The sequence below is a fragment of the Denticeps clupeoides genome, chromosome 4, assembly GCF_900700375.1.
Source record: "Denticeps clupeoides chromosome 4, fDenClu1.1, whole genome shotgun sequence".
Classification (NCBI taxonomy): domain Eukaryota; kingdom Metazoa; phylum Chordata; class Actinopteri; order Clupeiformes; family Denticipitidae; genus Denticeps; species Denticeps clupeoides.
In genome coordinates, this window is record NC_041710.1 from 2,426,531 (window position 1) to 2,447,580 (window position 21,050).

At 49.0% G+C, this 21,050-nt stretch overlaps 2 protein-coding genes across 9 annotated transcripts in view; one reads left to right on the forward strand and one right to left on the reverse strand.

Moving 5' to 3' along the window:
* asic1c (acid-sensing (proton-gated) ion channel 1c) overlaps window positions 1–17,120 on the forward strand; it is an 80,449-nt gene extending 63,329 nt beyond the window's left edge. For 2 of the 8 annotated variants that reach the window (XM_028976821.1, XM_028976814.1), the window contains exons 2-10: window positions 2,804–2,954; window positions 5,687–5,814; window positions 6,654–6,804; window positions 7,916–7,972; window positions 8,069–8,222; window positions 8,697–8,788; window positions 11,780–11,859; window positions 11,932–12,003; window positions 12,219–14,783. In XM_028976821.1, coding sequence (XP_028832654.1) covers window positions 2,804–2,954; window positions 5,687–5,814; window positions 6,654–6,804; window positions 7,916–7,972; window positions 8,069–8,222; window positions 8,697–8,788; window positions 11,780–11,859; window positions 11,932–12,003; window positions 12,219–12,395 — 1,062 coding nt within the window. In that variant the 3' untranslated portion in view covers window positions 12,396–14,783. Of the gene's footprint in view, window positions 1–2,803; window positions 2,955–3,947; window positions 4,076–5,686; window positions 5,815–6,653; window positions 6,805–7,915; window positions 7,973–8,068; window positions 8,223–8,696; window positions 8,789–11,779; window positions 11,860–11,931; window positions 12,004–12,218; window positions 14,784–16,015 lie in introns of those variants that run through there. The other 6 variants (XM_028976815.1, XM_028976819.1, XM_028976817.1 and 3 more) reach the window with 6 other exon arrangements.
* Window positions 17,121–17,152: 32 nt separating this feature from the next.
* Window positions 17,153–21,016, reverse strand: cdk5 (cyclin dependent kinase 5). The gene is made up of 12 exons (XM_028976822.1): window positions 20,688–21,016; window positions 20,376–20,464; window positions 20,228–20,295; window positions 20,071–20,131; window positions 19,488–19,544; window positions 19,330–19,425; window positions 19,181–19,255; window positions 19,009–19,105; window positions 18,870–18,939; window positions 18,735–18,795; window positions 18,078–18,158; window positions 17,153–17,940 (listed from the first exon to the last, which is right to left on the reverse strand). The coding sequence occupies exons 1-12, from the start codon at window positions 20,722–20,724 to the stop codon at window positions 17,854–17,856; spliced, it is 879 nt and encodes a 292-aa protein (XP_028832655.1). The 5' UTR covers window positions 20,725–21,016; the 3' UTR covers window positions 17,153–17,853.
* Window positions 21,017–21,050: the final 34 nt, after the last annotated feature.

Here is a 21,050-nt window from a genome sequence, read left to right on the forward strand (position 1 = left end):
AGTTTTATGTGTACTGATAGATCAATCTCAAAGGGAACTTTCGCTATCCAGAGGCTTATAGAGACAAACACTAAGGTTGAACAATGGTCAGGTGGACGTCAGTTGTCCCGCTGTGGCCTTGTCCCCTATCCGTCTGTGAAAGGTAGAACATTAGAATGACCTCAGTGGTTCAGACCCCGTATCCCGGGGGGTTTTGTGGAGGAACGTCTTCTTGAATGCCTGGAGGGAAAACACGGGTGAATTCGCACTGACGCGTCTCATGAAATTACAAAAACCACTTGCAGCGCCTGGGACAACAATGCAGGATTCGAGAAGACAGAGAGAAGCAGATTTTTATCTCCCCAGCCAGGAGATTAGATCTAAATGAGGGAGTATTTTTGGTGAGACTGAGTCGAGTTTAATAAGCTGGCCATTAAAAAAGCTGTGGAAAGTGCCAGAGCCGAACATCTGACATGTGGACAGGAACTGTAGAGCTTTAACACGCTTTCTGCCTTTTTCAGTCTGTCAGATGCAGTCAGGCCGATGGTGGACGAGCAGTGAACTGACGCGGGTCTCTCTGGAGCTCAGGCTCCGTGTCTGATGTTGACAGTGATGCTCGTGGGATCTCGTTACCAACCGGAGCCCATTTGTCTGTCCCTGTTATCTCTGTTCTCCTCACTTCTGGACTTTCTCTCTTATCCCAGCTTGGACCTACAGTGGTGGGAGCCTCAGCGCTCTGTAATATTTCATTTGTCAGGAATGTGAAGGACGTGTAACTGGCAGCTGCCAGTGTAGTTTTTGTAGTTGTTTAGTTGGTGTTATTTGGGTTGGGGACTCTTCCACTGGGGCAGTGGTGGCCTAGCAGTTAAGGAAGTGGCCCCATAATCAGATGGTTGCCAGTTCGAATCCCGATCCGCCACGTTGCCACTGAGGTGCCATTGAGCAAAGCACCGTCCCCACACACTGCTCCCCGGGCGCCTGTCATGGTGCCCACTGCTCACCAAGGGTGATGGCTAAATGCAGAGGACAAATTTCACTGTGTGCACCGTGTGCTGTGCTGCTGTGTATCACATGTGACAATCACTTCACTTTCTTTTCTACTTTCTAAATACAGAGGACACATTTAGTTGTGTGCACATGTGCTGTGCTGCAGTGTATCACAATGACAATTACTTCACTTCTCTTCAGAAGGGTGTAGATTGGGTTGGGGACTCTTCAGAAGGGTGTAAGTTTGGGTTGGGGACTCTTCAGAAGGTTGGAGTTTGGGTTGGGGACTCTTCAGAAGGGTGTAAGTTTGGAATGGGGACTCTTCAGAAGGGTGTACGTTTGGAATGGGGACTCTTCAGAAGGGTGTTAGTTTGGAATGGGGACTCTTCAGAAGGGTGTAAGTTTGGGTTGGGGACTCTTCAGAAGGGTGTAAGTTTGGAATGGGGACTCTTCAGAAGGGTGTAAGTTTGGGTTGGGGACTCTTCAGAAGGGTGTAAGTTTGGGTTGGGGACTCTTCAGAAGGATGTAAGTTTGGAATGGGGACTCTTCAGAAGGGTGTAAGTTTGGGTTGGGGACTCTTCAGAAGGGTGTAAGTTTGGGTTGGGGACTCTTCAGAAGGGTGTAGGTTTGGAATGGGGACTCTTCAGAAGGGTGTAAGTTTGTAATGGGGACTCTTAAGAAGGGTGTAAGTTTGGAATGGGGACTCTTCAGAAGGGTGTAAGTTTGGGTTGGGGACTCTTCAGAAGGGTGTAAGTTTGGAATGGGGACTCTTCAGAAGGGTGTAAGTTTGGAATGGGGATTCTTCAGAAGGGTGTAAGTTTGGAATGGGGACTCTTCAGAAGGGTGTAAGTTTGGAATGGGGATTCTTCAGAAGGGTGTAAGTTTGGAATGGGGACTCTTCAGAAGGGTGTAAGTTTGGGTTGGGGACTCTTCAGAAGGGTGTAGGTTTGTGGGTCTTCTGTAAGGGTCTGTTAAAATCCAGTAATGTGTAGTGTTTATGGTTTTTGGGTGTATGAAAAATAATTTGCAGAAGGTATTAATCATATTGCCATGGCAACAGCAGTAGAAAAACAACCAGATGGCTGAATTCACTGTGCTGTTTGTCCACTAGCTGCTCTTGGGTTGCAGGGAGCTGGACAGGTTATTAGTAGCTTGAAATCGTTTCTTGTTACCTGATGATGTTTCAAAATTTCATGATATATGTTTTATTTTATTCATTTGAAATGTATTTGCGGTACCTTTGTAGACATGCTAACTTTTATATTACATTTTAATCTTGTAATGTACTTGGATAAAAATCAATAAATATGATTTGGTTTGGATGTGCCAGAATGCCTCTTTAAAGCATCCAGCAGCCCAGCTGCCATTACAGGATTCTGCAGCATGCAGCGAAAAATCATAAATTAATGAAATATTGAGCCTACATGTTCCTCAGAGAGACCTGAAGTGCAACCTTTTTTAAATGAAAGGAATTAATAAAACATATTGATCACGGCCGCAGCTGGAGATGTAGAGCAGGGATTTGAAAAGATTTTTCTGACTCTATCAGGCCTGGATTAGGAAAGTTTTATTAATGATCTGGTGCCAGGTCACGGATTGAGGTCGTGGTCTTGGTTAGCAGGTGGCGTGTGATCATGTCTGTTTGGTTAACGGAACGTTTGAAGACTCCTTTGGACGTTTTGCTTTCCACAGTGATTCATCATCGTTGCCCTCTGTGGTTTCAGAAACTCCAGAATGTGACATGCAGCTGACAGGCTGAGATCTCGTCTGACCCACGCTGGTGGACGAGTGGGCGAGATTTTATTTAATTGGATTTTTTTTTTCTCCCGCTCTGCAGATCTACACCAGATACGGGAAGTGCTACACGTTCAACTCGGGCCTGGACGGGAACCCGCTGCTCACCACGCTGAAAGGAGGGACGGGGAACGGCCTGGAGATCATGCTGGACATCCAGCAGGATGAATATCTGCCCGTCTGGGGGGAGACAGGTGAGGTTCCCGCCCTCCCCGTGTTCGTTTCGGGGAATACATTGTCTGGAAAAGAATTGGATGAAAGGACCGTTTCCGGCAAAACTGAATAGAGCCAAGAGAATAAAACTCCTTTATGTATAAATCCCGAGTAAAATCCATCATCCGAGCTTTAGTATGGTGATTATAATTAATGGGTCCCGTTTTCACAAACAAAATGAGGCACTGTGCAGAGAACCCAGGCCAGATGAGGAACGTTTTCAGCACGGAACTGAAACTCGGGCCAAGAAGATACACATCAGCCAGAGGTTCCATTCAATTCTGCGGTAAACCTTCACAAAATACACTGGAAAAATTCAGTATTTCTCCCCTGTGGTCTTCTTCTCCCACCGTCTCTTGTATGTGTCTCGTATCTTTGTCTTTGTTGTCCCATCCATATTGTTTTCGGTCTTATTGGTTTGGAGAGGGACTCATTTTGTTTAATTAGTTGTCAGGTTTAGAGCATTTTCTGATATGATGTTAGGCTCTGAGTCTCTCCAATCTCCTCATCCTGAAATCTTCTCCATTTGCTCAGTTTGCGTTTGAGTTTTGTCCATTTTTATTCTTCTAATAAGCCTGTGATGAGGCCCTCGCACTGACTGCCGGCAGCATCATCACTTCTTATAGTGCAGTGCAGTTTGCACCCAGGCCACGCCCCCCAGATCTAATATAAATGTGCTAATGACTGTACAGGGATCAATCTTTTTTATTATTGAGTCTCGGATGTCTAGACAAAGAGACACCAATTAGTGGACCTTCAGTTGTGTCCCTGAGAAATGTACTGACCTTTTCTCTCCATCAAACTATTTAGCATTCTGGTTATAAATGAAGTCGGTCACGTGACAATAGGCGGAGCTCCCAGTAAGACATCTTGATTTAAACTAGTGCATGCTTCATCCTCGCTACTCTGCTTCAAGTTGTGTTCGCTGATGTCAGCTGAGCTGCTGTTCACCTGTCTGGCGTGTGTGTCCACAGACGAGACGTCCTACGAAGCAGGCATCAAGGTTCAGATCCACAGCCAGGACGAGCCCCCCTTCATAGACCAGCTGGGATTTGGTGTGGCTCCTGGCTTTCAAACATTTGTGTCGTGTCAGCAGCAACTGGTACCTAATGCTCAGCGTACCGCACCACACGCCTGCAGCTCCTGCTACGCTAACGCCCTGCCCCGCCCCGCCCCGCCCGTCCACCGCGCATTACAACCTGAAGAAAAGCTGTCCACCAGTGCAGAACACTTTCATAAGGGCTGAGGTTATATCAACTGGAGGAAAAACAACTCATAAAAGCGTCTTCTGCACAGAGCTTCACAGAGACATGCATCGCCCGAGGGAATTCTGGCTCCCGCAAAGCCAGAAGAAGTGTGTAAAGCAAAAAGTTCACGATTAGAAATGGATCTAATATTTTCACAAGGGGAGGAGGAAAGCTCGATATATTTTACCAGAGATCAAAAAGATGGGTGGAGGCAGAAGAGAAAAGACAGAACTAGATATTAAAGAGAAATAGGAAATAAACATGTAAGCAAGTGAGAATTATTCCATGAAAAGTACAAATTTGCTAATTTTAGTCATTTTAGCAAGTATGTTACATACATAAACATAAAAAAATGATTCAACATTCAATTTAAATATTATCTTAATAAGAGTAACTTGACCATGAATTCGTAATACTACAATTATTAAATTAATCTATATTTTTTTCCCGTTGAAGAAAAAATCCACACAGCCATATTCCTGATGTTATGCAGCTCTGATCAAATTCAAATTGGTTTCACTTGTCCCAGGAAAATATGTGCTTTGGATCCAAGTTTACAAAGGAATCCTTCCTGCTGCCAATATTTTTGTACTTCTTGTGGCCTGTTCCATCCGTACAAAATAATGAATATTTTTCTGGAAAATGCCGCGGCAGGACGGGTTCTTCCTGGACTATTCCTCCATTTGCCACCCGTCAGTACAGTTCATCATTACTGTTCATTTCTCTTAAAGAGCCAGATTCGCCGGTGCTGCGTTACGTTCTACTGTGCAGGCCAGCGGTCCTCAAGGCATTAAAGATTAAAAATATATAGCATGCGCCTAAATAGTCCAAGTCCAGCGGAGGCCTCAGAGTTCAGCATAAAACTCATCAGCGCCACGCACATGCATACATTCATCCATACGTACACCATGAACTTGTGTTGATTCACTGTCCCGTTTCTGTATTTGCTCCCTTATTTCTGTTCTTCTTCTGTCATTTGTCAGCATCAACTAAAAATGAAATCTGATACGATCTTAATTTGTCTCTGCCCAGTGATGGCCCCCATGGTGAGCCAGCTCTGGTTATCCTCATGTGGCATGTGGACCGATGTGGACAGATGTGTTTTTGGTCCAGATGTGGACCGGAATCACATCAAGTTGGTTCTGGGCTCTGGCCTGAGACGGAAGGGGCCCAAGATTTGAATGATTTCTGACAGGCGAAATATCAATATTTCCGTGCATGATTACTACAAATGTGATGAAAGATGTGTTAATAATGTCAGACATGGTTTGGATGAGCAGGGTTCTGCTTTCAGATGTTCCTCTGTGTTCTCCTGCCGACTGAACCCCTTAATCTGAGTTCCTCTGTGCTGGGAAAAGATTTTGATTAATAAGCCTGAATAACATGATTCGGTGTGCAGGTAAGAGACGCCCTGTCCGTGACGGGGACGGTGACTAAACTCAGACGTGTCCCGCTCGCCTTTGCAGATGAGACGTCGTACGAAGCTGGGGTCAAAGTTCAGATTCACGCTCAGTCTGAGCCGCCGTTTCCCAACGAGCTGGGCTTTGGCGTGGCTCCCGGCTTCCAAACGTTCGTTTCCACCCAAGAGCAGCGGGTAGCGTATGTGGCCTGATGTGTTTTGGGTGGAGCTGAGCTGCATGCGGCGGCGTTGGCTGTGGCCTGTCCAGATGGAATGTGCTCTCCTCCCCCGCCACCCAGCATCTGTCCAGTCCTCCCCACCTCCATCACCTCCATCATCACCGCCATTATCACTGAGAAGGGAAACGAGAACTACAGCTCAGGTGGGAGCGGTCATGTGATCATTGCACCCCGGTGTGTCCTGAAGCACATCCATGATGGACAGTGTGGACGGAGAAATCTCTGGTTTTGTGGTGTAAACGTCTAATGCATAAATCTGCACCATGTGATATTCCTAACGGGACAGTGTCTGTGACGGCAGTTCCGGTTCCGTTCATCCAGACTCATTAAGAAGAAGCTGATCCCCAAAACCCCCACGCAAGAGCTCCTGACGAGGCGGGAAAAGTCCACGTGTCAAACGCGAGTTGCAATTTAGGCAAGTCTAGATGATTGGACCTCAGGGCTCCTACGTCCTTCTCGGTGTCTCCATTACCCATGATGCCGTGCTGCTTTTTCTTCAGGTTGTAGAGCGCTGACGTCCTGCATGCTCTCTGCCTGCCCAGGAATGCAGTTTCTCACACGAGTCTCTTTCTTTTGATGAATAATTCTAAGCTGATATATTTAGCAACACTGTACATGTGTCGGTTGGACGTGACGTGACGTGGCGTGGCGTGGCGTGCCGTGACGTGCCGTGACGTGCCGTGACGTGTGCCGTGTGTTTCGTCGGCTTGCTGCTTGGCCGGCCTGCCTGGCTGCTCGCTGTGGAGACGCGCTGCTCGCTGGCGGTAACCAGGCGAGGCCTGTGGTGTGTTTCAGCTGCAGTACCTCCCTCCGCCGTGGGGAGACTGCAAATCCACCCCCATCGACTCCGAGTTCTTCAGCACCTACAGCATCACGGCCTGCCGCATCGACTGCGAGACGCGCTACCTGATCGAGAACTGCAACTGCAGGATGGTGCACATGCCAGGTACGCCGCGCCCCGGACGGACACTAATTGGCTCTCTGGAGAAGGGGACGAGTGTGCGCCTGTTTCTGAGAAACTTGTAGAGCTTGAACAGCAGCTCTGAGATTCACTCAGGCATTACCTTCCTTCCCGATATTATTCAGCTCCAGTTGGACCTCCAGCACAGCGAATGGTATAAAAAAAAAAAATCCTGATAAAATATGACTAAGAAGGCGGGTGTGGCTCTGTGGGGAAGAGTTGTTGTGCCTCAGACCTTGAATCAGCAGTAGCCAATATGAAATAACATTTTCCCGTGTCCTGCAGACTGGTGGACAAGAGCCAAGCTGCTGATGTGCAGGCCTGGTGTCTGCAGCGCTGTGTCATCAGTCAGGATGGATGTCGAGTCCAGACTCCATCCAGTCTGTGCATCAAGCTGTCATTTTAGTCTTTATTAGTCGTAATCAAGTCCAGACTCATTTTAAGTCAGAATATTTTAGTCTAGATTTAGTCATTGAAAATTATATTTTAGTCTCTTTTATTAATACAATGCTATTTAACCCAGTCAATATAGTACACGTACCTGGTAGAACAGACAAAAAAAAACATTTTCTTTTAGTCAAACCTTGTGTAACTATAACCCACCACAAGCATTCTGAAATATAAATAATCCCTGGAATGCGTGTTGAGGAAGTGACATAATCTGTGTGACCAGATGGGACAAACAGGAAACAGAAATACTGCATAATAATAATAACAACCTAAGCAACAATGTCTCGTTTTCATCATTGAAAGAGACATTTTAGTCTAGTTTTATTTTGTAAAAATCATTTAGTCTTGTTTTTATTTATCAAAAATATTACATGATATATTTTGATGTATTTATTGTCACATGACCAGCATTTACATTGCATCTTCTTTGCCACATCATAAAGGTTCGTTGACAAAGATATTTCGTCATAAATTTGTATCAGCACCAGCCTTGGATGATTGTTCTAATAATGAACAGGGGGAAATGGCCTTGAAAAAATTTGAATATTTCTCCAAATGCTTCAGAAACATTCAGTGTCGGTGTCATTTTGGTTTTGATTTTGTGTTTTATATCTTTTATACCCTTGTGTGCTGTCACTCGGACCAGGAACCTCCACCGTCTGCACACCTGAACAGTACAAAGACTGCGCTGACCCAGCGTTAGGTGCGTTTCAGAATAAATTATTCTGCTCTCCTCGTCTTTTCATCAGTTATATGTTGCATTTGTCTGCATTTCAACCCCGTCCTCCCATGTCCACAGATTTTCTGGTGGAGAAAGACAATGACTACTGTGTCTGTGAGACCCCCTGTAACATGACCCGCTACGGTAAGGAGCTGTCCATGGTGAAGATACCCAGCAAGGCCTCGGCAAAGTACCTGGCCAAGAAGTTCAATAAAACGGAGCAGTATATTGGGTGAGGAACGTTTATTACGTCTCTTACGAAACCACTTCTACTGTACACAGCGTAAAAATCGTCCCATCGAGCCACGTTTCGTCCACAGCTGACATGGTGGGTCAGGTGTTTTGGGTGAAGTTGAGACATCCTCTTGTGTTTTGGCCACTGGTGCTCAACTACACACCACACCAGGAGGGAGAAAAGTTGTGCACCGTGCTGCTTCTGAGAAGGATTTTACATGCTCAAATTGTGACATGATGTGTGCATTGGAACAAGAATTTCCATTTATTCTAGAATTTCCATTCCGTTTAATACAGCGAGATCATACGTTTATTTAATTATATTTCATCACTAAATTTAATTTAGAGAGCATCTCAACAGGAAAATTGACATTTTGTGAGCCAATTAATAGGAGTGTTAAGCTGCATTTCATTTGTAGATTATTCACAATGTCTGTGTGTGTGTGTGTGTGTGTGTGTGTGTGTGTTTCAGGGAAAACATCTTGGTTCTGGACATCTTCTTCGAGGCGCTGAACTATGAGAAGATTGAGCAGAAGAAGGCGTATGAAATCGCTGGATTACTGGGTGAGTCTCACATATCCATTACTCAGGGCTGCAGAGATCCATATGGCCAGCGTCACATCGTCAATAACTGTCCCCTCCTCCCATCCCAGACTGTCCCAGCATTCATCATGTGCTCGCTGTGTGGGCCACAGCTTGGGGAAGGGCCAGTAGATACCAAGAAAAACAAAATATCGGCTAGTTCACAGTCATTAAAGATCATTCAAAACCCAGATTTCATATTTCTTTCTTTCTCTACACAGTAGTTGCTGACAGGTCTCCACTAGAGCTCTGAAGGCATCTGCTGCAATATCTGGTACCAATGTATCAGTTACAGAGGTTTCCAGCAGAACCAATATCACCGCGCTGCCTTGATACACCCTGGGTCGAAGGCAGGGACACCATAAAGGAGTGAGGAGCATGTGCCAAACAGTGGGTCACATGGTTCAGTGCATTGCTCAGGGGTCAGAGGTCAACAGATTGTGACCTGGTGGAAGCGGCTGCAGTCTGCTGGTCCAGGACCAGATGCTGAAGGTAGCTGCCTGAACACATCGTCTCAAGTCAAGTTCAAGTTCAAGCTGAGGTACATACGTGTTAGACGGTACACAGGGAGAGGAAACAACGCTTCTCCGGAACCTGGTGCTACATGTAACATTTCAACAACGTTACATAAACGGAACATGCGACAAACTGGATACAAGATAACAACAAAGACTACACACAGCGCTAAAAACAGTAAAATTAGTAACGAAGGTAAAAAATGTGCAAATACTGCTATAATATAAATGTGATAGTGATGCCATTCACTGTGCACACACAGCCATCGGGATCTCCTGACCTTGTTACATCAGCGATAACCCAGAAGACAGGACCGTGGGGTCTCCATGGATGGTTCTACCCCGACAGGAAGAAGCCAAAACAAAGGAAACACAACCAAACCGGAGTTTTCCCGAGACTACAGATGGCCCCAGAGAAGAGCTTCTGGGACTGTCGTCTATGTGCCGCTATGCTGGGAAGCTTTTGTCGACTTTAGTTCAGCTTTTAATAAATGTATTCACAAACCGATAAAGCTGCATTTACAAATGACCGTACAAATTTGTGGATAACCTTACATTTTTCAAACATGACAATGCGCCATGTAGTCAACATGAAATCTAACTCTCGAACGTCCGTTGATGTGATTGGCTGTAAACTTCGGAGATATCTGATTGGCTACCTTTTGAAATAAATGTTCTCGGGACATTAATCACTGAGTTATGTGTCATACAGTGTTATATTTGGAGCCCACGTGTGATGATGGAACGGGAGAAATGTTGCCATCTACTGTATAAATGGAAGACATGCGCATTAAGCAGAGCGCAGAAGATCTGGAGGAAAAGTGGATCCTAGTTTCTGAAGGGAAGAAGCACACGTTTTTTCAGTTTATTCGTGATGTTGAAGAGTTTGGCTTGTGAAGTGGACAAAAAGGAGATACAATTAAATATTTTACATCAGTCGATGCGTCATCCTGAGAAGAGAAATATGGAACATTACAGGGAATTCACAAATATATACGGTGGTTTGTAAATGCAGGTTTATCTTTTTCTTTTTTTTTTCTAGTGAAAGTGAAGTGATTGCGATACACTGCAGCACAGCACACAGTGAAATGTGTCCTCTGTATTTAACCATCAACCTTGGTGAGCAGTGGGCAGCCATGACAGGCGGCCGGGGAGCAGTGTGTGGGGACGGTGACTTCCTCAAGGGGACCTCAGTGGCACCTTGGCGGTTCGGGATTCGAACCGGAAACCTTTCAATTACGTGTCTGCTTCCTTAACCGCCAGGCCGGCGGTCATATGAAAAAATTTAGTGAGTCGAGAAATACATTTGTGAATGGTGTTTGGTTTATTGCTGAATTAAGAAATATATTTGTGAACGGTGTGATATCTCCATGCTGGAGATGCTGTTTCCGATCATGGGTACGGACACGATGGTGGTGGCCTTGATACATGTAGGAACAACGGTGGTGCTCAGTGAGATGTTGTGAGAAGATGTCGGTGAGGACATCTGCCAGCTGGTCTGCACATCTTCTGAGCACCTTCCAGGGATGTTGTCTGGTCCAGCAGCCTTTCGTGAGTTAACTCTGTGAAGAGTTTTACACACGTCCCCCGTGGGGACACAACACCTGATCACTGGAAGGACGGTTGGATTTACTCGCGGTTACGTCGTTCTGTCAGTTCTGTTGAATCGTGAGTAGACGTCGTTGGTAGGGAGGGGTCACCGTCACTGTCAGAGGTTTTAGTCCTGTAGTTCATGACGACCTGGATGTCCTGCCACATGCGCCGCGTGTCACCGCTGGTTTCCTGCCCTGTGCAGGCTTTGCTGCTCTAATGGCTGGAGACAGTCTGGCCCTCGCTGATCTTAGGGCCACCATGTCACCCTTCCTGAGGGCGGAGTCTCGAGCTGTGAGCAGCTCACCCACCTCTGCAGTCATCCACAGCTTCTGGTTTGGTCTTGTGGTGATGGTCATCGGTGACACTGGAAACAGCCCCGGTTGGCCAGGTTCTCACCTGCTTCAGAACCGGTTTTGTGGGTCTGGGTCCAGAATAAAATAACAGTGACGTGGTCCGACTGGCAATGTTGGTGAGAACGAGATTCAGCACGTTTTTCTCGTCTCGTTGCAAAGTCCACATATTGATGGAATTTAGAGAGAACCGAAACAGTCCGTCAGTGGACCATGTGGACCAGACCACCTACATTTACGGCATTTACCAGACGCCATTATCCAGAGCGCCTTACAGTCAGTAGTTACAGGGACAGTCCCCCCCTGGAGACACTCAGGGACACGATGGTAATAAGTGGGGTTCAAACCCGGGTCTTCTGGTTCACAGGCGAGTGTGTAATCTACTACCAGCCCTGGACCGAGTACTTGGTCTGGTCTGATCCGGTGTTAACATTGCAATTCTGAAACACAAATTAGCACGACACGAGGTGGGAAAGTGGCGGTCTTCTGAAAGCAGGACGGTGTGTGTGTTTCAGGCGACATTGGCGGGCAGATGGGCCTGTTCATCGGCGCCAGCGTTCTAACCATCCTGGAGATATTCGACTACTTATACGAGGTACGTGTTGGTCCCTGGCATCCTGCTCCCGGCCCGGTGAGGAGTAACGCCACGTCTGCTCTGTTTCTCCAGGTCTTTAAGGATAAAGTTCTGGGCAACTTCCTGCGCAAGAAGCGGCCACAGCGCTGCCCGAGCGATAATTTGGTAACTAGCGCTCCCTCCCTCCCTCCGTATGTCCCGCGTGGGACTGCTCGTGGTGTTTTTCCACCATTCCTGCATGCTTTGGTGGTGGTGAGCACGCCTTCCTGCTGCATGGGCTGCGCCGGAGCCGCATGGCTTCTCCACGTGAAGGAATAGCAGAGTCCTGCATCTCTGGGTTGTCTGAGTGTGTGTGTGTGTGTGTGTGTGTTTTTTTTTAGAACGAGAATTGTAGCCTGCGGCCTACAGCGTGTCACAAGGATCGTGGAACTGATCTCAAACTTCCCGCACAAGTCGTGCAAATTGGACTCCCTTTCTGGGCTGAACCGGGTGCAAATGCTGATCCTGGATCTGGAGACACCAGCTCATGTACCCGATCCTTGGGTCACAAGATATAGAAACGTTGCGTGCTGCACCTGTGTGTGTGTATGTGTATGTGTGCACTGATGATTTGTGGAAAAATAGTACACTATTTAACATCTGAGTACACCGCGAACACACCAGTGTTCGTTTTATTTAGGATTTTCTGCCCCCTTCTGACCGTAACTGTGTATAACCGTATAATCCCATTTAATTTAATGCATAACAGTGCGCACTGCTAATCTAACACTGGTGTTTTTAACGTGTATTCAAATGTAAAAATTAAAACACGACGTTAATACTCTGAAATTACTTTAATGGGATATTTTATAAAAGTGCACTATATCAACGGCTCAGTTTAATAATAATTGACTATTTTTTCACAAGGAATGACTGTATTTGGACTGTTTCCTGCTTCCCTTTGGAAATGCAGATTTCCGGTGTAGCGGTGAAATTCAGGGCTGGATTATAGAAAACTCCAACAGTCCTGAAAAGAAGCTCTAGGCCTGACCCAGGCTGACGCAGCAGCGTCCGGCTACGCCACTGGCCACTGTATTAGAGACCCGCCGTGTGTGACTTGTACGGGGTGTATGTGTGTGCATTTGGGGGGGGTGGTTCCATCTCTACGCAGCAGTGACACTGATCCACTCCAGCATCCCACCACCACACCAGTGTCACTGTTGTGCTCAGAACGGTCCCACGCCACAGCCGCTTAGGCAGGTGTTTCTAATGAAGTGGCCATTAAGTACATTGAAAATACCGTAAATTGACTATTGACTTTGAGCATGAAAGTAAAAGTGGTCGTGAAGGCCGATGCCAAGGCTGTTCTCCTGCTTCTGTCGGATCTCGCTGCACCCACCTCTAGTGATTAAAGGTGACAGCGAGTCGGGTGGGCGGAGCTCCATGTGGTGTCAACGCTCTGACGTGCCCCTCCCCCTTTTCACACTCATTGTCATGTGATCACCCATAAAACCCATCCAATGCCTTGCGTGCGCTGAGCAGCATCAGCATCCCAGCGCGGCCCTGGGGCTCGGTTCAGTTCCGACGCGTTTCAGCCTGGTTTCGATCAGCCCCTAGACTTTTCTCTTTCATTCTGCACCATCTTATATACAAATATTCTTTTCAAATGCACCATTCCATGAGGTGAGGAGCACCAGAAGATGTAAACGAACGTCCTCCTTGTGCGTGAAGCCCTTTGATGTCAAACATGCAGATGTTGTCTCCATGTTTGAGCCCAAATGGCTGAGAGTCGCCCGTTAGCTCATGATCTGTCGACGCGTCTGGGGACTTGTGTGACATCCAGCCTCATTCCCCTCATTTTCATCTTTCTTTTCATCATGTCTATTCCAGGAGTTTCCAGAGAACCAAACCAGCCCTGGTGTCACGCCCAATCATGCCCCCAGGTAGCGACCCCCCCCCCCATGAACAATAGATCCTCCCTCTCACACTGTCCTTCCGCAGACTGTCTGGACACCATTCCATCTCTCATTTATTTTCTGGTTCATTTGTACGTCCTTTCCAACATGACTTTTTTTTTTTTTAGTATTATTATAAAGATATATATAAAGAGCAGAGAGGATGCAGTAGACAGGATATAAGAAATAATAAATTCTATCAGCAGGTGTGATAAACAGACAGGAGAATCAGACAGTATTACTGTTGATATTTTTATAACTATTTTCAATTAATTGTATTAAAATTAGGTCTCAATTCAGTCATTCCATCTGCTATCAAATGCCATGGGGTATGAATGGCAGTGATGAGTCAAAATAACCTGATTGAATTGACCTCCCAAAATGACCTTCACCTGGGGGTTCCACCTTCACATCACTCATATATGGATTCCGGAAATATTAAACTCACTGAAACTTGTATGGAGCTCATCAATGTTTTATTGTTCAGGACTGACATGACTCCAATCCCATGATGCATTTCCTGATGGGGTGAAAGATGGTCCGTCAAAAGCTCAGGAGTGAATTAAACGCGGACCTGGGTTGATGATGAAGGGGACAGATTTGATGATGAAGGAGACAGGGTTGATGAAGGGGACAGTTTGTGGAAGGGGACAGGATTGATGATGGAGGGGACAGGATGGATGATGGAGGGGACAGGAATGATGAAGGAGACATGGTTGATGATGGAGGGGACAGGATTGATGATGAAGGAGAGTTTGGAAGGGGACAGGATTAATGATGGAGGAGACAGGGTTGATGATGAAGGGGACAGATTTGATGATGAAGGAGAGTTTGTGGAAGGGGACAGGATTAATGATAAAGGGGACAGATTTGATGATGGAGACAGGGTTGATGAAGGGGACAGTTTGTGGAAGGGGACAGGGTTGATGAAGGGGACAGGGTTGATGAAGGGGACAGTTTGTGGAAGTGGACAGGGTTGATGAAGGGGACAGGGTTGATGACGGAGACAGGTTTGAAGAAGTGGACGGGGTTGAAGAAGGGGACAGTTTGTGGAAGGGGACAGGGTTGATGAAGGGGACAGGGTTGATGAAGGGGACAGGGTTGATGAAGGGGACAGTTTGTGGAAGTGGACAGGGTTGATGAAGGGGACAGGGTTGATGAAGGGGACAGGGTTGATTATGAAGGGGACAGATTTGATGATGAAGGAGAGTTTGTGGAAGGGGACAGGATTAATGATAAAGGGGACAGATTTGATGATGGAGACAGGGTTGATGAAGGATACAGGGTTGATGAAGGGGACAGGGTTGATGATGAAGGAGACAGGGTTGATGATGAAGGAGACAGTTCGTGGAAGTGGACAGGGTTGATGAAGGGGACGGGGTTGATGAAGGGGACAGGTTTGAAGAAGTGGACGGGGTTGAAGAAGGGGACAGTTTGTGGAAGGGGACATGGTTGATGAAGGGGACAGTTTGTGGAAGGAGACAGGGTTGATGATGAAGGAGACAGGGTTGATGATGAAGGAGACAGGGTTGATGATGAAGGAGACAGGGTTGATGATGAAGGGGACAGTTCGTGGAAGTAATAAGAAGGTGACGAAGTAGCGAGTGAAGACACGTCTGCTGGTTTGTCAGGATTACTGAACACGGCATCATTCCACTGGAACTCTGGACTGGTCGTCTTCTGGACAGGAGGTCTCGTTGGTTCCATGTTGGAGAACACACGTTCTCTGCGGCACTAGATCACAACACATATTGAGCGAAGTTTACGTAGGTTTTTCCATTAAAAAGGATTTTTTGAGTTTTGAGGGTTAAATGCAGAGGACACGTTCCACCGTGTCACCGTGTGCTGTGCTGCAGGGTCACTTCATTATCAACTATATTTGATGCAACGCGCGGTACGCGCACGAAAGGACAAGCTGGTGTCCATCTAGAACCGAGCTCAATTCAATGAGGTTGTTTGGCCGTGGAAGCTGCTGCAGGAGCATCTCCCACCTTCTTGCGCAGGGTGCAGAAGACGGGGCCCGGCCCGCGTTCTCGGGGTTCTCGCAGAACCCCGGGACCACGGACCTTCTGGTCCGCTGCCTCCCCACCGGCGGGTCTGCATGCAGCGCTGTGAGAGAGCAGGGCCGCGGCGCGTAACGTCTCCCCATCTTTTCTCTGGCTGCCTGCTCCACCACCTCCATCACCTCCTGCCCCGCCCCCGACTCTGACCCCGCCCCCCTCCCTCCTGTCCGTGTGTTGCAGAGCACCTGCGACACCCTCCGGAGCCACTCGGACAGCCTCGGGTTCACGCCGAACGTGCTACCTCGTCACCCGGCTGTAGGGAACTTCGAGGAGTTCGCCTGTTGACGAGCGGCAGGCGGGGACGGGGACGGGTGTGGCCGGGGCAGGACTCAGGTTTCTTCGCCACTTCGCCCTTTACTAGGACTCGTTCCTCCGGATCCATCGCGCCCCCCCCCACACCAGCTCACTTCACGCGTAGAACCCGCGCCGGACCGACCACCCCGCGCTGTACATTCATAGAGTAGAGGCCACGCCCACCTTTCTTTCGTCCAATCGTGCTGTTGTATAAAATTATTACACGATGATCTAGTATAATAAACCATATATATAAACATCTATATTTACTCATCCGCCGTGTACATACGTTTTTACGCCGACGTGCTGCTCCTGATATATTAACGCGCCGACTGTTCCCCGTCTGTGAACTGTTCCTCGTGCCTGACAGAACCCCATCGCTGCAGGAGATGACGATGACGATGACGACGACGAAGCTGGGTCATCTCCTGCCCACGCCCGCCCCACAACCCAGAACCTTTTACTTTAGAACCGTCCCAAGCCTCGTCGTGTTCCGAGTTTCCAGACTGTTCATGGGACCCCCCCCCCCCACCACAGAAAGCACAAGTTCCTTCTGAGGCCAGATGAACCAGACGACCCCATTTGACCCCTGAACCCTTGTTGATACGTGTGGTTACGGTTGTTGTCTGGTGTCTTCAGCGTGGTTATAACGTCAGAAGGTGGATGCAGGGCTGGGCGATAAAAAGCAGAATTAAAAAAACAATAATAATAAAAAAAAAAGGAACCATGTCCTGATGTAAAAACTATCATCATCATCATCGTCATCATCAGGCTTCGTCACCACATTCAAACGGATGATGATGACGGTAAAGCAGAACCGCGACGTGCTGTTTTTTCTAATCGATTTATCGCCCAGCCGTGGGCGTGTCTGTTTGTGGGCGTGTTCATCTGGCCTCGGCTGCTGTATGTAAATAACAATATCAATTCTTTGTAAATGAACTCAAGGTGTTATTAAATGGAATAAATAAAAGAATTCTCTCGGCCTTATGAACCCGTGTCCTGGTCACATGACTCCACTTCACGCTTTGTGCTCCACAAGTTTATTTGTAAATGGGGTGGAGGGGAAGGGGGTGGAGGGACGTCACCTATTTTCGTCCTTAAATATTTCACGGTCACTGCAACCATGTGACATTCAGATAATAATCGTAAAATCGTAACAAAAAAAAAAAAACAAAGTCGTACTGCCAACACACAGACATTCGGTTTAGAATAAATACATGCATTCTAAAATACTGCATTGGCATAAAAAAAAACAAACAACAACACACACTTCCTTCAGCACAAAAATTAAACTACGTAGTGAATAGCCAGAAGAAACGACCTCTGACCTTTAGAGCCTAGATATAAACTTACCTACAAAACACGGAGGTGCGACGCAGCATTCTCAGCACGAATTAAAAAATGGAATTAGGTCAGGAAAAGAGAGACGTTTCGTGGTCCACGTGAGACAAACGGGCAGGACGAGGACGCAGTGATTCTGTCCTAAGTTGATTGACTTTGTCCCCAGAGACGTTCGAGATGCTCACAGCGACACGCAAGTTCCGGTTCTGGACCGGCAGCACTAGAACCGGAAGTTGGCGACTGCTGCTGGCGCGAGGGGTAAAGCGGGAGGCGGGACGCGGACCTAGCGCCGCGCCGGGTCGTTCGGGACCTCTGGGACCAAGTGCAGGGGGAGGGACGGGGACAAAGGGGGGCGCGTGCGGTCTGCCGGTCGGACCCGGCGTCTACGGCGGGCAGAAGTCGGCGAAGTACGGGTGCTGCAGGGCCTCCTCAGCGGAGATGCGCTGGACCGGGTTGCACTTCAGAAGGTTCTGGAGCCCAAAGACGAAAAAAATTAAAAAAATCAATCAATCCGACACGATCAGGAACGGTTCTGTTCTCCGCCCTTCGCTTGTTCCAAATACGAGAAATGAGAAAACGGTAACATTACGGTAGATAACATGCTCACCTGAAGCAGATCCCGTCCCGTGCTGCTCAACTTGGGGACGACGTTGACCAGAGACGTAGTGGCGGGGTACATGGGGTACGGCTGCAACACACACACACACGCACACACACACACACACACACACACACACACGGTCAGCTCAACGTCGGTTCCAACGCGCCGCGCCCGGTGCAGGAGAAGAAGGTGGGTGGTAGTAGCCTAGCGGGTAACACACTCACCTGTGAACCAGAAGACCCGGGTTCAAACCCCACTTACTACCATCGTGTCCCTGAGCAGGACACTTAACCCTGAGTGTCTCCAGGGGGGGACTGTCCCTGTAACTACTGGGTGGTAGTAGCCTAGCGGGTAACACACTGAACCAGAAGACCCAGGTTCAAACCCCACTTACTACCATCGTGTCCCTGAGCAGGACACTTAACCCTGAGTGTCTCCAGGGGGGGGACTGTCCCTGTAACTACTGGGTGGTAGTAGCCTAGCGGGTAACACACTCACCTATGAGCCAGAAGACCCAGGTTCAAACCCCACTTACTACCATCGTGTCCCTGAGCAGGACACCTAACCCTGAGTGTCTCCAGGGGGGACTGTCCCTGTAACTACTGACTGTAAGTCGCTCTGGATAAGGGCGTCTGGTAAAATGCGGTAAATGTAAGAAGTCACCTTGTAGTCGGGGAGTTTGGTCATCGTCTGCCACTGTTCCTCCGTCGGCGTCCCCAGCAGCGTGCGGGAACGTTAAAGAAAACGAGCGGCGTCCCGGAACGCGTCCGGCGCGCAGGCTGCGCGTTACAAGGATATCTGAAGATCCTCTTCAGCTGGTCGTCGACGTCGTTGCCGGGGAACAGGGGCCGTCCGGCGTTGGCCAGCTCTGCGCGGAATCGAACACGTCAGCCGAGCGGCGGGCGCCCGCGGCGGGAAATGCGGCGGCGCGCGGTACCTGCGAAGATGCAGCCGGCGGACCACATGTCGATGGAGGTCGAGTAGAGCTTGGCCCCGAAGAGGACGTCGGGCGGCCGGTACCACAGCGTCACCACCTGCGGTCACACGGAGACACCAGCGAGCTGCGGGACCCCGCCCATTGCCCCGCCCACACCGCCGCCGCCACCCACCTCTGCGGAGTAGCACCGCACCGGGATCCCGAACGCCCGCGCCAGGCCGAAGTCCGCCAGCTTCAGCTCGCCGTTCTGCGAGGGGACAGGCGGCGGTGAGAACGGCGGCGAGCGAGGGGACGGGGACGGCGCCGCGCGCCAAAACTCACCCGGTTGATGAGGAGGTTCTGGGGCTTCAGGTCGCGGTGCAGCACGTTGCGGCTGTGGCAGAAGGCCAGGCCCTTCAGCAGCTGGTACATGAAGGACTGGGAGGACGAGCGGGAAGGTTAGCGACCGGGCGGGCGTGGCGAGGGACAACATGACATACCTTTACAATCTCCGGGTCCAGGTCACCGTTGCAGCTGTCAAAGTACTTCTTCAGGTCCTGGAGAGCACAGCGACGCACATTTTAACGCGCAGCGGCGCATGTCAGGGCACAGAGGTCCATCAGGAGACCTCAAACGTACAGGGACCACAACAAAGAGGACAAATGACAGTGAGAGCGGGGGGACGCGGAGGTGAAGTCCATCCCCTTAAATACAGAAGGCACGTTTCATCGCCGTCTGGGACGATTCGCTCAGTTCTCAAGGTCAAAATCAAAAAGTACACAGAGACACGACACAAAAACATGACAAGGGACATTAGGGACATTATGCGCTGACCCATAAAACAGTGCAGGTGGAGACCAGTCGCAGCATTGAGTGTATGTGGTACATGATGTGGCACTGATTACCATATTTATATGATCATCACCACCACGTAAAACGGAGATTCGTGAGTCGTTTATCTCGGGAGTCGTTTAACGAATCGTGAATCACGCCGCACTGCTTCGTTCCAGCAGCAAAAAAAAAAAAAAAAAAAAAAAAAAGGCCGAAATATTCGCAATTCCGCCTCGGACAGTGGACACCGACCTGATCGCAGAACTCGAAGACCAGCGTGAGCTTCTTGTCGCTGTGGAGGACGTCGTGCAGCCTGGGGGGGGGACGGACGACGACATCGTTTTGTAAAGACGGAGGTTCGGACACGGCCGGACGACAAGTGAGGCGCGGCGGCCGCCCGTTCACCCACCTGACGATGTTCTTGTGCTTGAGCTCCTTCAGCAGGCAGATTTCGCGCAGGGCCGAGCTCGGGACGCCCTGGAAAAAAGAGCGGGGTGAGCGGGGTGAGCGTCGGTCCTCCGGGCGGGAGGCGAGGGAGCCGCCGCGGCTCCGCTTACCTCGTCGTCGTCGTCCAGCCGCACTCGCTTCAGGGCGACGATCTCATGCGTCTCCCGGTTCTTCGCCTTGAAGACGGTTCCGTACGTCCCTGTAAAAGCGCCACGTTTGGAATAAAGGCTTTTCGGGCTGTTTGAGCCGCTACGTGGGGATTATTTCGGGTTTTTTTTTCCTATATAAAACCACCCATTAGCAAGGCTAGGCTAAGCTAGGCTAGCGAGCACCAAGCGGCGCATTTATCGTCGCGTCGTGTGCGTTTCTCCGTTTTAAATCCCAGCTCGGAGCTCAGAGTCTCCAGAACCGGCGGCCCGTACCTTCTCCGATCTTCTCCAGCTTCTCATACTTCTGCATGGTGCGGAGGCCGCGGCGGCGCGTCTCAGTTCCCGGCCGCGGAGCTCGTCGGTCCGCCCGGCGTGACGCGGCGCTGATCTGGGAACAGCGAGTCGGTCTCTGCTCCACACCTCCCTGGCGTGGAGCACCACGAATAATGCTTCGTTCGGATCCAAACCTCCACACATTCTACATGTACAGCGACAGTCCCCCCGGAGACACTCGGGGACACGGTGGAGGCGAGTGGCAGTTTCGGTCCAGAAGTATTCCAGTGTTTTATTCAACTTATTGCCATTAATTTATCATGATCATCGTTTCCTTAATCAGGGGCGTCAAACTCAAATACA

Excerpts from the sequence above, each read along its gene's own strand:
- cdk5 (XM_028976822.1), bottom strand. The coding sequence starts at position 20,724 with ATGCAGAAGTATGAGAAGCTGGAGAAGATCGGAGAAG. Across the intron at positions 20,465-20,687 it reads GCTGGAGAAGATCGGAGAAG|GGACGTACGGAACCGTCTTC; the intron begins GTACGGGCCGCC and ends GCGCTTTTACAG. Across the intron at positions 19,545-20,070 it reads TCTTCGAGTTCTGCGATCAG|GACCTGAAGAAGTACTTTGA; the intron begins GTCGGTGTCCAC and ends TGTGCTCTCCAG.